The sequence below is a fragment of the Budorcas taxicolor genome, chromosome 1 (genome assembly GCF_023091745.1).
Source record: "Budorcas taxicolor isolate Tak-1 chromosome 1, Takin1.1, whole genome shotgun sequence".
NCBI lineage: Eukaryota > Metazoa > Chordata > Mammalia > Artiodactyla > Bovidae > Budorcas > Budorcas taxicolor.
Genome location: NC_068910.1, coordinates 123,254,248 through 123,269,981, shown reverse-complemented (window position 1 = coordinate 123,269,981; position 15,734 = coordinate 123,254,248). Strand labels below are relative to the sequence as shown.

The following is a 15,734-nucleotide window of genomic DNA, read 5'->3' as shown; positions in this document are numbered from 1 at the left end:
GTATGATGGGCCCAGCACCACCTTCAACACACCAACATTTCTGGTCTCCCACTGCAACAGAGCTGTTTACTGCCCACCACGTGCTCCTCAAATCTCCCAGCCTCCTTGCCATTAAACAGGGTCCTGGGACCATTCTGGCCACTGGACTGTGAGCACAACTCTATAGCTCTCTCTCTTCTGATAGTAACTGAAATGATACATATTCTGGATTGTGCAGCCCCAGAGGTCAAAGCCCCATCAGCCTGGCTTCTTGAGTAAGGCTTCCCACCCTTTTGCTGACCACCAGTGGACACGCAAAGCAAGAAATAAAGTTTTGTTGTGTAAAACTGCAACTAAGATTTCAGGATTGATACATTGCCAGCATACATTGTAGCCTGTCCTGACTAAAACATTCCTTTACAGTAGCTCACCTCAGTCGGCATTTCTGCTTTGAAGATCGGATGATACAGTATCTGTTGAGAGTATAGAAGTAATCATGGTAGGGGACATCATGTGTCAGCACTTCTGCATCTACCAAATAAAACTGTGCTTCCCGACTTTCTTTATACAGTCTCTGCCAAAATAAGATGAAATTTTTTTGCATGTACATGTTTAATACATCAAATTCCCTGCCAACTTAGAATATGTATACCAGAATTCCTTCTCACAAATTACAAAAAAACATGAGGAGCCTATATTCAAAGCCAGAAGGGCCTCCACGTTGCTATGTAATCTACAAATTGAGAAGAAGGAATGTGCAGAAATAGTATTTGCTGCCTCTCTGTCATTTCATTGTATAATTTTTTTCCTTCATTCTAGGCATGCATAGGAGAAAGGAACTACATGATCTCTCATCTGTGTTAGCAGTTTATTAAGAATTTCAAATGCTCCTGGTAGAGGAACAGTTCAAAATTTAATTGAACAAAGCCAGGACCCCACTCTAAAATTCATTAAAATTTAATAAAAACCACTCTTCACCAAAAAGAAAAATGAAGGAAGGGGACAACCAGACAAAATACTGCTTTCCCTAAATAGGCTTTGAAGTGGTTGCTGGCCAACTCTTTCTCATTTTAACCTTTTACCTCTTCTATTTATCCTCTAAAGTTATCAAAGACTCTCAAATACCAAAAAGAAACTTCTCTTAAATGTTTGGAAATCTTTGGAAGAGAAAATTTTAAGTCCTTTTGAACACTGATGGACAAAAACTAAGAGAGCAAGAATAATTCAGATGTTAATAGATATTTTTTAACTCCGTAGAACAGATATACAGTACTTCAACAAAACTGGCCAGACATAAACCGCAGTATATGACAGTGCCACGCTGGTCAGAGTAGACAGAAAATACCTAACACTCTCTTCCTCATATGTCATAGCAGCCATCTAGTTATTTGGCCCTAACCCTTGACACCATCCTGTAAATCAGATTCTAATAGTGTTATTTAAAAAAAAAAAACACTTATTATGAAAAAGTTCAAACATATACAAGAGTAGAAATGAACATTACATAATGAACCCTCATCAGCTCATCAACCAGCTTCAATATTAACTTACATCCAGTCCTGTTTCATCTGTATCTCTCCCCACATTCCCTCCCTCCACCTTCATCTTCTGCCTAGCTACTTTTAAAAGATATCCTAACCACCAATATAATTTCATCCAAAAATACATCAGTATATTTCTTTATCAATTGCTCAGTGGTGGTGGTGGTTTAGTCCTTCAGTTGTGTCTGACTCTTGTGACTCCATGGACTGTAGCCTGCCAGGTTCCTCTGTCCTTTTAATTTCCCAGGCAAGAATCCTGGAGTGGACTGCCATTTCCTTCTCCAGCGGATCTTCTCAACACAGGGATCGAAACCATGTCTTCTGCATTGTAGGTGAATTCTTTACCACTGAGTCACCAAGGGATTCCCTAAAATTCCTCAGTATATCCCTTTAAAAGATAAATGCTCTTTGCTTTAAAATATAACAACCATACCATTACAGAACTTAGAAATGAACAATTCCTTAAATCTCAGAAAAGCCTTTTTACAGTTGGCTTGACTGAATTAGGATTGGATTGATTTGTTTATGTGTCTCTTAAACTCTTTTAACCTGTAAACAGTTTCTCCTCCCTTCTTTGTCTTGCTGTATACTTGTTGAGACCATCTTGTAAACTGGTGACTAGGACCTCTGACAGGCATCTTTTCTCTTTCCACATACATGGTTCTTTTGGAATACTGGCGCATAGGCATACCTGCTTCTCAGTGGCCGTGGTACACTTTCCAGTTAGTGGATTGTTAAGGACTATAGTGTAAGTCATGGTTCTCAGCTGGTCCCCTCCAGGTTCCACATTCCAAGGGGTAGATACTACATCTAATCACAGCAAAAAAGAGTTAGTGAAAAGGGTTAATTCTAGAAATTTGAAGGGTATGGCTTGTAATGGAATCAAAGACAGAGTTTTTGAGCTATTTAAATTTTTATCTGTGACCAGTTCTAACTTCCTTATAACTGTGTTATTCATTTAACATTAAAGAGGAGTAAAGTTATATCAGGCACTCTTCTTGCATGTGACATACACCTCATCTCTGATCCATTTACTTCTAAATTGTTGTCTATTAAAACATTTTTTCTTTTCTCTAGAAGATAAAATTAAAAGTGTATCATCAGTGGGCTTCTTTTTAAAGTTCCCAGTACCTACAAAGAGAAGTAAGGGTGTCCACTTATCAGAGACAGAACATTTCAGCACTCCCAAGGATGAGACCTTGAAAGACATTTGTCCTTAATGTAGCAATATGATCTGATCTCAACTTGTGGAGAAATCACATCAATGAGAAATCATACAATGTTAATGGCTTCTCTGCAGAGATCTTTAATCAAGGAGGGGGCAATGGAATATAAATAAACTATATAACCTTTTCTGTATGAAGAAAGCTCTAGAAAAATCTATCTTTATGGCAAGATTTTGTAAAAATTCTATTTCTTTTGCTTAGCAACAACACAATGAGCAAAAACACACTTTGAACAGAAATACTGTGGTATTGGAGAAGACTCTTGAGAGTCTTGAGAAGACTCTCTGTGAGAGTCCCTTGGGCTGTAAGAAGATCAAACTAGTCAATCCTAAAGGAGATCAGTCCTGAATATTCATTAGGACTGATGCTGAAGCTGAAATTCCAATACTGTGGCCACCTGATGCGAAGAACTGATTCATTGGAAAAGACCCTGATTCTGGGAAAGATTGAAGGTGGGAGGAGAACGGGATGACAGAGGATGAGATGGTTGGATGGCATCACCAACCCTATGGACATGAATTTGAGTAAGCTTCGGGAGTTGGTGATGGACAGGGAAGCCTGGCATGCTGCAGTCCATGGGGTCACAAAGAGTCAGACACGACTGAGTGTCTGAACTGAATTGAATATCTTTAGAACATAGCACCATATAACAAAGTTCATTTAACAAGCTAACACTAGGAAAATACAGGTAACAGCATCATGAACTCTATTTGAAGATCTGACTAAGTCACCTAGCACAACTGTTCTTGTTATTTAGTTGTTAAGTCGTATCTGACTCCTTGTGACCCCATGGACTGTAGCTTGCCAGGCTCCTCTGTCCATGGGATTCCTCAGGCAAGAGTACTGGAGTGGGTTGCCATTTCCTTCTCCAGGGGATCTTTCTAACCCAGGGATCAAACCCAGGTCTCCTGCATTGCAAGCAGACTCTGAGCCACCTGGGAAGCCCTACCTAGCACAATGGACTTAGGCAATTAGTATATCTGGCTGCTGCACATCAATATCCTAAAACAGAAGCTTTTATCTAACCTATTACCCATCATCAAAGGAAAGGAAATAAGGCTTTATGATATATTCAATTTTATTTAACTTCTTTCAGTCAGCTAAGCCTAGGGATTTAATGAGGGATCCTGAAGCTGCCTGTTGCTTATCTTTTGCAGAAAAATTTTGCAAGTAAATTAAACAGGCAACATCTCAAATCATGGGATCTATAATACAGAATTTGTTTTAAAATGATTTATTTAGGTGTACAATAGATATAAAATTAATTATAAAATACTTTGTAAAATATCACTTTGGTCATATGTCAGCCTGTTTCAGAAAAATTATACAAATAGTTCATTGTTAACCAGTGACTAAATTTAAAGATATCATTGAATTCTGCCGTTAAAACTGCACACTATTCAACAAAGCAATTATCAACAAAGATAAAAGTCTCTCTTTCACTTGTATTTTCATCAGTGTTACCAACAAGCCTATTGAATATCACGTGTCGGAATGTTACAACATTTTGGAAGAGTCAAGTCCCCAATACCTAAGTAAAGTTCATCATAATATAAAGAACAGATGAAGTTATGAGAAAAAATGGCAACAGTATACAAACAGACATATGAGGCATTTTGATAACAATAAGTTGAAGTAATCAAAAGCAAAAATTGCAAAATAAATAATTCAAGAATCCTCTGATGTAATAAAATTTTAAAATTGGTGAATCTTCACATCCACTAGGTTAACTATTATCACAAAAACCTGAAAATGAGAGGTTGGCTAAATATGGAGAAATTGGAACCTTTATGCAGTGCTGGTGGGACTATAAAATGACGCAGCCACTGTGGAAAACAATATGGCAGTTCTTCAAAAAATCAAATACAGAATTACCTTATGATCCATTTCTACTTCTAGGTATTACCCAAAGGAACTAAGAGCAGGGATTCAAACACATACTTGTACATCAGTGTTCACAGCAGCAGCATCCACAATAACTAAAAAGTGGAAATAACTCAAAACTCCACTGATAAAGGAGTAGGTATACAAAATGTGGCATAAACATAAAATGGTTTAGCATTTATTCTTTAAAAGGAATAAGATGAAATCCATACTGAAATATGGATAAACCCTGAAGACATTATGCTAAGTGAAATAAGCAGTCACAAAGAAACAAATACTGTAACTGTGGTGTTGGAGAAGACTCTTGAGAGTCCCTTGGACTGCAAGGAGATCAAATCAGTCAATCCTAAAGGAAATCAATCCTGAAAATTCATTGGAGGGACTGATGCTCAGTCTGAAGCTCCAATACTTTGGCCACCTGGTACAAAGAGCTGACCCATTAGAAAAGACCCTGATGCTGGTAAAGATTGAAGGCAAGAGAAGGGGATGATAGAGGATGAGGCGGTTGGATGGCATTACCGACTCAATGGGCATGAGTTTCAGCAAGCTCCGGGAGACAGTGAAGGACAGTGAAGCCTGGCGTGCTGCACTCCATGGGGTCCCAAAGAGTCAGACAACTGCGTGACTGAACAACAGAAGCATAGTAAAATTCATGGAGGCAGAAAGTAGAATGGTGTTCATCAAGGGACGGGGAAAGGGGAAATGGAGCATTACTGTTCACCAGGGACAGAGTTTCAGTTTGGGGAAGATGAAAAGTTCCAAAGATGGTGATGGGTACAGAACAATGTGAATGTACTTAATGCCACTGAACTGTACATTTTAAAATTATTAAAATGGTAAGTTTTATGTTATGTGCAGAAATAATACCACAATAAAAAAGACTGGTGAATGCAGGTGATGGGTAGGTTTCATTATACTATTCATGCAACTTTTCTAAAGATCTGCATTTTTTCAAAATTAGAAAGTTGAATAAAAAGACTTAAAACTGAGCTTTACATTATAAAAATAGTGTCCTATAACCATAAACAAAGATTTGAAAGAATTCAAATTGTGATTTTTATTAAAAATTATTAAGAATAATTATCATTATTCTTAATAATTTAAAATAAATTTTAAAAAATTTTAAAAAATTATTAAGAATAATTATCATTATTCTTAATAATTTAAAATAAATTTTAATTATAAAAAAATAGATCCAGAAGTAGCCATTTTAGTGCTGAAATTAGGTTAAATCCACAAATAACTGACCATACTATATTTTCCCATTAAACTCTTAATAGTTTAAAAAGAAGCCTTTGAAACCTGTTCTCAAGAAATGCAACTTTGATTAACAGATAACAAATTCAGAAGAGAATAGAATAGTGTGCAATCATAAGCAGATTATCTCTTTGGGGACAAACCTTCTGACTAATTCTAGGTCTAATGGCAACATGCCTATAACTATTTATACTTGTGATAAGCCAGACGCTTTTGCTTCCCAAAGCCATTTATAGCATCAGATGGCAAACACAGTCATCCATACTGAAGCTAGATATGATATCAAACACCAAACGCAGCTGTGATTTAAAAAAAAAAGCCTTCATTTTGTACCAACGTGGAATAACATAGCTAGTTCCCTCTGGGCCTTTCCAGCCATAAAAATGGCAGTGCAATATCAACAGGCATCATCTTAGAAAATTAAGAGATATAAAATATCCAGCTCTTCTGGAGTGGCAAATTCTCCAGGCAGACATGAATAGCAAGAACATACAAAATAGATTCAGAACAGATACAATGTTAAACACGAGCTACTGAGTGAAAAGCAAGATTTATATCCCTCAGGTATTACACATTTTTAAAACTGGAAGAACAGGAAAAAAATTAATGATTTTTAAAAACATGACATTTAATATAATCACAAGACAATAGCTATCAATCAGAAATTGCTTTGCTACTCTACTATGAATAATAAGAAAAAATTACTTTTTTATATCTAGTCTGTATCAATGTTATAGCCTATGAATATGTAATTATGTTTACATAAAAGTTTCAAATAAAGGAATAACATCTAATGGTTAATAAAATGGTTAGACTATACATTATATTTAACTTGACTCTCTTTGACTATGTCAAATGACTCAGCTTATATGGATCTCTGCCACTGGTGTTTTCTAATTTTATATAGCAAGTTAAACCATATGCTCCCAAAGTTTCTAAGATATCTTGAAATATTTAGGATAAATTCAATTTCAGGTTGGCTATATGCTTCTTTGAGATGTTTACCAAAATAGAACTTTTAACACATAATCAATAAAATATTTTTTCTAACAACCTTCCTAATTGGAGTATTTTCATTAAGATAGACCATAGGCATTGCAACCTCAAGTCTCCACGAATTTGCAGGAAAAACACACATGTGCACCACACTACCCAAATCAAGATAGAGAACTTTACCAGGATCCCAGAAGCTCCCTTCCAGTCTCTATCCACCCACAGCAGTTAACTATTCTGCTGCTTTCATGTCTATCAATAAGTTTTACCTCGTTTTGAACTTTAAAGAAATCACAGTATGTACCATTTTATGTCTGACTTCTCTTGCTTAATACTATAGTATACCCATAAGATTTATATGCACTGTTAGCAGCAGTTGTTTTTTTCCATCGCCGTAGGTATTCTTTTGTGTGGACGTACATCTGTTTATCCATTCTATTACTGGTGGATATTTGGGCTGTTTTGAGTTTGGGGGCCATTATAAATGATGCTGCTATGAGCATGGCAGTACACATCTTTCAGAGTACACTGGGACCCATTTCTGAAGGTTATATGTATCTAGTAGACATTTTGCAAAGTGACTATCGTAGTTCATACTCTACTAGAATCCAGTTGGCTTCCTAGGTGGCACTAGTGGTAAGGAACCCATCTGCAAATACAGGAGACACAGAGGTGCAGGTTTTATCCCTGGGTCAGGAAGATCCCTGGAGGAGGGCATGGCAACCCACTCCAGAATTCTTGCCTAGAGAATCCCATGAACAGAGGAGCCTGGCGGGCTACAGTCCATGGGGTCTCAAAGAGTTGGACACAACTGAAGCAACTTAGCATACATGCTCAGAATCCAACTATTCCACAATGGAATCCTTTTAAATGGGGCTCAACCCAACTGAACGGAGTTTTAGTTCTCAAAGGGTCTGAACTTAATAGTAGGTAAGATCTGACTAATTTAAAAATTATACTATTTACATGTGATTTTACCCAAAACACCTAAACACTAGTTTCTACATGACCAAAATGAAACTGAAGACTGTCTAATTTTTCCACTTGACAACATAAACTCTCTAAGGATAATAAAATTCTCCCACATTTATCCTTAGATAAGAACACAAGACCAACCTATTATATTTCTAGAATTAGAAAATCTCTGCATAAAGCGTGAACTGGTGAACAGCAATTCAAACATTCTTTCAGCACTGATATGAAACACACGGTTGATATAAAGTCTTCCATGAAGGTCTTTCTCAAGAATGTTTTCTGGGGAAACAAGAAACACAGAACAAAAAGGGAAGACATCAAAGAAAGGTAATTTCAAGGTTTCATTTTGTTTGTTTTGGGCACAAAATGGCTTTTAAGTGTGATTACAATGATCACAGGACATTACATGACACTATTAAAACTCTAAATTGGTATTATATTCATACATATTATGTATAACTATACATAAAAGTGAAAGTGAAAGTGAAAGTGAAGTCTCTCAGTTGTGCCGACTCTTTGTAACCCCAAGGACTGTAGCCTACCAGGCTCCTCAGTCCATGGGATTTTCCAGGCAATAGTACTGGAGTGGATTGCCATTTCCTTCTCCAGGGGATCTTCCCGACCCAGGGATTGAACCCGGGTCTCCCACATTGTAGACAGACGCTTAACCATCTGAGCCAAGTAGATTGTAATTAAACTATACATGATCAATTGTTCAGTTGTCAAAAACCAAGATATAGAAATACTTAATTTGCATGATATTAAACTCTCATAATATCGTATATCATTCAAAAGAACAGTTCATGAATTTCTGTGTCATCCATGAGCAGTGGCCATGCTAACCTCTGTATCATTCCAATTTCAGTATATGTGCTGCCAAACCAAGCACTCAAAAAAATATTTTAAAAAAAGGAATCTTTCAAGAGTGACAAGGGACACATAGCAGGTCCTATTTCTGAATGTGCATACATATTAAGTAAATATTAAGACATTAATGGCTTTAATATCTGCTGTACTCACTATCTTACTAGTCTGAATAATGTTTCAAACTTGACTTAAAGTTCACTCCCCCAAGACAAGTATCACTGTATTTACAATCTGTTCTCAATACTACACATTAAAAGAAATCCTTCTGAAAGAGAAAAATAAATATCATATATTAACACATATATATGGAATCTAGAAAGATGGTACTGATACCCTATTTGCAGGAAAGCAATGGAGACACACGCATAGAGAACAGACTTGCGGAAATAGTGAGGAAGGAGAGGGTGGGACAAATGGAGAGAAGAATATATACACTACCATATGTAAAAGAGATGCCAGTGGGAATTTGCTGTATGACTCAGGGAGCACAAACTGGTGCTCTGAGACACCCTAGAGGGGTGGGATGGGGTGGGTGGTGGGAGGGCAATTCAAGAGGGAGGGGACATATGTATACCTATAACAAACTCATGTTGATGTACAGCAAAAACCATCACAATATTGTAAAGTCATTATCCTCCAATTAAAATAAATTAATTTAAAAAATAAATATGTGTAAAAAATAGTTTAATTAATCAAAAAAGAAATCCTTCTGAAAAGTATTCTTCAAAGCTAAATAAAGCCCAATGGAATACTATATTTTTTCTAAGAACCTGACAGCAATGTTGAAAACTCTTTTGTAGAAAATAAGGAAGCTCACCTCTCCTCATATTCCCTGGAAACACTACATGAAATAGCCCATGCATTCATGATGTTACCACGTCAGGTATTGTGCTAAGCAACTTAGAGGTATTCACACATATTCTCACAGCAATCCTGTGAGGCAAGAGCTATTCACATCTTCATCTCCATTGTACAGATGAGGAAACCGCAGCACTCGGAGAACTGCCAAAGCTCCATGGCTAGTCAGTGACTGAACTGAAACCTGAAATCACTCTAGCTGCAGAACACACACACTTAACCCTATGCTATAGTGCAAGAATTTAACTCCGAAGACTCTAAAGGAAATGGCGGGGCTGGGGGACATCTAGGAACAGGAGTCTGGTAGAATAAAGGAAATGGAGTAAAGCAATCCAGTTGAAATTTTAATGATTTCAGGACTGGGGTCATTTATTGTTTCACGGATTATGCCCATCATTACAGAATGAAAACTGTGACAAAAGCTCCCCATAGCTCACAAATCAAGTTCTAAGAATTATGTGTTGAGCATCTGTCCACATTAAGCCACTGGAAGCAGTCAAAGCAAAAGGCAGTGGTCTAAGAAGCAGGAAGGAAAAATCCCTCCAGCTCTGCCTTCTACTCCTCATGAAATGGTCTGTCTCCCTGTTTTGTTATAGGTGCAGAGAAGTTAGGGATATAGTGGGTAGATATCAATTTACCTCCTTCCTGCAACAATACTACGTGTAGACAAAAGCATGCACATAGTAGGCACTGCAATCTCAAGTAATGGCTCCTCTGGCATAGAAATTAATCACTGAAACGAGGCAATTTACTAAGGTTCTATGAGGTAACTTCCAAACTAGGCTTGAGAAATAGCTTTTTCTGACACAGAAGTAATATATGTTCATTATGACGTCCCTGATAGCTCAGCTGGTAAAGAATCCGCCTGCAATGCAGGAGACCCTGGTTCGATTCCTGGATCGGGAAGATCCACTGGAAAACAGATAGGCTACCCACTTCAGCATTCTTGGACTTCCCAGGTGGCTCAGCTGGTAAAGAATCCACCTGCAATGAGGGAGACCTTGCTTTGATCCCTGGGTTGGGAAGATCCCCTGGAGAAGGGAAAGGCTACCCACTCCAGTATTCTTGCCTGGAGAATTCCATGGACAGTCTAGTCCACGGGGTCTCAGAGACTCAGACATAACTGAGTGACTTTCACTTTCACTTTCAAGTTTATTGTAAAAATAATTCATACATTCACAAGAAAGCAAACAAGTATAGGTATTCTATGTATCCTGATCATCACCTTCACAGAACTTATCCTGACTTGTAATTATATTTTTACTGACTTTAGTGCCTTTTTATTGCCTCTTTCCTGCACTAGACTCTTAAGTTCTATGTGAGCAGGGATCATGTTGATTTCACCTAAGTACATTACGAGTTTGGCACATAAGTGTTATATAACCATTTTAGGTGACTGTGGAAAATACAAAAAAAATCGTAAGTAAAGTCGCTCAGTCGTGTCCGACTCTTTGAGAAACCATGGACTGTAGTCTACCAGGCTTCTCAGTCCGTGGAATTTTCCAGGCAAGAGTACTGGGGTGGGCTGCCATTTTTTTGCAATGATATCTTTTAATTTTTTATTTTTTAATAATTTTAGAGCGACAATTAACTAAACTAGACTTTATTCCTATTTCTTCTAGTAATGTCTTTTTCTGAACAAGAATCCAGCCCAAGTTACCATGTTTGTACTTAGCTGTAATCATCTTAGTCTCAGTCTATGACAGTCCCTCACTTTTTTCTTGTTTTTCAATGACCTAATACATTTGAAAGTACAGCTCAGGTATTATGTAGAATGTCCCCCAATTTGGGTTCACCTGAGGTTTTTTTCACGATTAGACCAGGCTTTGGATTTGGGGGACGAACACCACAGAGGTGAAGTACCCTTCTCCTCAAACTCAGGGGGTATACATAACAGCATTAACCTTGATTAATCTTGATCAATTGGTCAAAGTGGTATCTGGCAGGCTTTTCCACTTCAAAGGTATTATTTTCCTCTTTCCATATGCTATTCATTAGAAATGAGTCCCTAAGTTCAGCCCATCTCAAGGGGAGGAGAATTCAGCTCCACCTCCTGGAAGGGAAAAGATCTACATATATACTTTATTATTTGTAGCTCTGTAAGGAAGACTCCTGCTTTCTCCCCCATTTATGTATTTATTCAACCGTTGGTATCAGGATGGACTTACAAAGTCAGTTTATACTTCAGGTTATAATCTAGTACTGTCATTATTTATTTTGCTGCTCACACTTATTTTTTGTTTGGCCATTAGAAGCTCTTTCAGGTTGATGCCTATGACCTTTTGACATGCCTCTTTTTTCTTTTTCAAGTGCTTCTTTATATTCTTGCACTATATCTGGGCTCATTTTGTATATTCCCCACCCTAGCCCTTCCCAGGTGGCTCTAGTGGTAAAGAACCCACCTGCCAACGCAGGAGACATAAGAAACCTGGGTTCGATCCCTGGGTCAGGAAGATCTCCTGGAGGAGAGCATGGCAACCTACTCCAGTATTCTTGCCTGGAGAATCCCCTGGACAGAGGAGCTTGGCGGGCTACAGTCCATAGGGTCACAAAGAGTCAGACACAACTGAAGTGTGCACCGTAACCCTAAAAGCAGCCATTTCTCTAAGGATTCCTGTAATTATTATTTTTCAAAAGCAAGTTTCCTTCCTTAAATGTCACATTTAAGAAGGAAATAAATTGTATTCATAAAAGTATTTCAATACAATGTCTTCATATTTCATTTAAACTCTACTGTTAGATAAAATGTTCTGTATCATGACTGATAAAAACATAACTTGTGGTATTACTACCAGAAATGAACAATAATACCTTTTGTATGCAAATTTGTTCAAGGAAGTAAGGATACAAAATAAACTATTTCCACCTGGGATTATTTATTTATTAAATTCATGGTACTCTAAAGCCTCCTATCTAAATAACATCATCAATCATATAACTGGAGCATATTAAGCTAGCAGGTGGTATTTTAAATGGAGAAAAGAACACTGCTCAACTTAGTTCAGTTCAGTTCAGTTGCTCAGTTGTGTCCGACTCTTTGCGACCCCATGAATCCCAGCACGCCAGGCCTCCCTGTCCATCACCATCTCCCAGAGTTCACTCAGACTCATGTCCATCGAGTCCGTGATGCCATCCAGCCATCTCATCCTCTGTTGTCCCCTTCTCCTCCTGCCCCCAATCTCTCCCAGCATCAGAGTCTTTTCCAATGAATTAACTCTTCGCATGAGGTGGCCAAAGTACTAGAGCTTCAGCTTTAGCATCATTCCTTCCAAAGAAATCCCAGGGTTGATCTCCTTCAGAATGGACTGGTTGGATCTCCTTGCAGTTCAAGGGACTCTCAAGAGTCTTCTCCAACACCACAGTTCAAAAGCATCAATTCTTCGGTGCTCAGCCTTCTTCACAGTCCAACTCTCACATCCATACATGACCACAGGAAAAACCATAGCCTTGACTAGATGGACCTTAGTTGGTAAAGTAATGTCTCTGCTTTTGAATATGCTGTCTAGGTTGGTCATAACTTTTCTTCCAAGGAGTAAGCGTCTTTTAATTTCATGGCTGCAGTCACCATCTACAGCAAGTTACTATTTCCAATAAAGAGAAAATACTATTTCAAATATAACAGTTTCAAAGTGGCCAATGGAAAATGGTAGGAAAATTGAGACCGATAAATATAAGAAGGACCTTCTCATGAATAAAACTGAGACCACTGAGCACACACACAACCCATGTTGGTAGTATTTTGAGTATGTGTGAAAACATACATTAGGCAGGTATGCAAGACAGGCATATAATTTAGAGTTTAATTGAGTAACTAAAGAGACACAATTTGTTTTATCTCCCATTCTCTAAAAACTGGTGATCAGGGTTTCTATGCAATACAGAAACTACACCACTATTATTCTTTCTTTATTTGTAGATAAAGACACAGTTTATATGAGTTTTAATGTTACTCTTTAGGTAACTTATCATTAATGTGAATTGTATGGGAACTGAATGAGGATTTTTTTTTAAAGGATCATTCTTATAAAAGAGCAGATGAGAAAGAAAAAGAAAAAAAATCCTCATTTGGTTCTTTTATTGCATCAATTGAGATGATGCAATAAAATCATGATTTTGTTTTTTTTTCCTTCATTCTATTAAGGTGACAAATCACATTGATTAATTCTTGTCTGTTGACCCATTCTCAAATTCCAGGAACAAATCCCACTTGGTCATAGTGTATAACCCTTTTAGTGTACTGCTTTGGTTTGTTCATATTTTGTTCAGGATTTCTATGTCAATATTTGTAGAGGATATTTGTAATTTTCTTGTAGTGTCTTTGCCTGTCTTTAGTATCAGTGTAAAAGTTTTCAAAATATATCCTGGATGCAAAAACAAACAAACAAAACTCCTCATTTTGGTGTCACTTATGTGTCTGGCCACTGGGTGCCAGAGCAGATCTTCCTACAGGAGAGGCTTGGCCAGGCAGGGATAACTAACTCACACAGCTACATGCTGTTGTTGTTTAGTTGCTAGGTCATGTCCAACTCTTTTGCAACCCCATGGACTGTAGCCTGCCAGGCTCCTCCATCCATGGAATTTCCCAGGCACAAATGGTAAGGACGCTAAGAGAGTCTAGTCATTCCTGGTGCTTGATCCTTTCAAAAAACTTCCTCTCATTGATCTTTGCAAAAGAACACAACTGTCTTCTTGATACATTCTAATTTTTAAGAACCTGTTTATTTTTACTTATGTTTTTAAGAGTGTAGATTTAGTTTTCACCAAAGATACTTCAGTGTTTCCAAGCCAAGGTCGAACCTGATTTGGATTCGGTTTTCATGGATTTGGTTTGGTTTCGGATCTGGATTTGATTTTAGATTTGAACTGGATTTGATTTAGATTTGACATGGATTTAACTTTGGTTTTCATGGATTTAGTAAACAGCCTTCAGGGGTTTCCAAACCAGGTCTAAGCTGAACAGTAAGTGGACTAGCAAATACAGTCATGTCAGACAGATCCAAACCACAATAATGTCCCCATCACCAACACTCTGGTAGGAATAGTAATATAACATGCTGGTACAAAAGAAGGTATAGCAAAACTCCACTGGCATTACTCTGCTTCCTGAAATTTGAAAGTAGTCAGCCAGTACCCTACCCTTCCTATTGTCTCCTCAATTCACTGACTTCAATGTCAGTAATCTTACAGCTAAAAGAAAAGAAAACTCCTTGAAGTGACCTTGAAATTTTATGACTTGATAAGCATGACAAGCCCCAGGTTATTGGTTATAACTTAAAGAAAGTAAAGAGAACATGATTTGCTCTAAAGTTTCCCTTAAGCAACTGATTTTTGTTTTTACTGTATTTTCTACATTCAAAAAATGAAGATCAAGGCATCCAGTCCCATCACTTCATGGCAAATAGATGGGGAAACAATGGAAACAGTGACAGACTTTATTTTCTTGGGCTCCAAAACCACTGCAGATGGTGACTGCAGCCATGAAATTAAAAGACACTTACTCCTTGGAAGAAAAGCTATGAGCAACTTAGACAGCATATTAAAAAGCAGAGACATTACTTTGCAAACAAAGGTCCATCTAGTCGAAGCTATGGTTTTTCCAGTAGTCATGTATGGATGTGAGAGTTGAACCATAAAGAAGGGTGTATGCCAAAGAATTGATGCTTTTGAACTGCGGTGTTGGAGAAGATTCTTGAGAGTCCCTTGGACTGCAAGGAGATCAAACCAGTCCATCCTAAAGGAAATCAATCCTGAATATTCATTAGAAGGACTGATACTGAAACTGAAGCTCCAGTACTTTGGCCACCTGATGCAAAGAGCCAACTCATTAGAAAAGACCCTGATGCTGGGAAAGATTGAAGGCACGAGGAGAAGGGGATGACAGAGGATGAGATGGTTGGATGACATCACTGACTCAATGGACATGAGTTTGAGCAAGCTCTAGGAGATGGTGAAGGACAGGGAAGCCTGGCGTGCTTCAGTACACATGGTTGCAAAGAGCTGGAGACGACTAAGCGACTGAACAACAACTACTTTTGAAATCTCTCTTCCCCTCCCTTTTTGTGGTTAAAGAAAGTAGTAAAATTTATAGCATTACAGCATACAGATTTTCATTATGATTTTTTAAAACTCAAACTGTATTAGACTTAAATGTAAG

General features: G+C 37.7%; 1 protein-coding gene and 1 pseudogene across 1 annotated transcript in view; both read right to left on the bottom strand.

Moving 5' to 3' along the window:
• Window positions 1–15,734, bottom strand: part of GRAMD1C (GRAM domain containing 1C) — a 90,933-nt gene that overhangs the window by 12,333 nt on the left and 62,866 nt on the right. The window contains 3 exon segments of the mRNA XM_052641117.1: window positions 411–553; window positions 2,212–2,330; window positions 7,997–8,134. Coding sequence (XP_052497077.1) covers window positions 411–553; window positions 2,212–2,330; window positions 7,997–8,134 — 400 coding nt within the window.
• LOC128058183 (uncharacterized) lies at window positions 8,646–8,744 on the bottom strand (annotated as a pseudogene).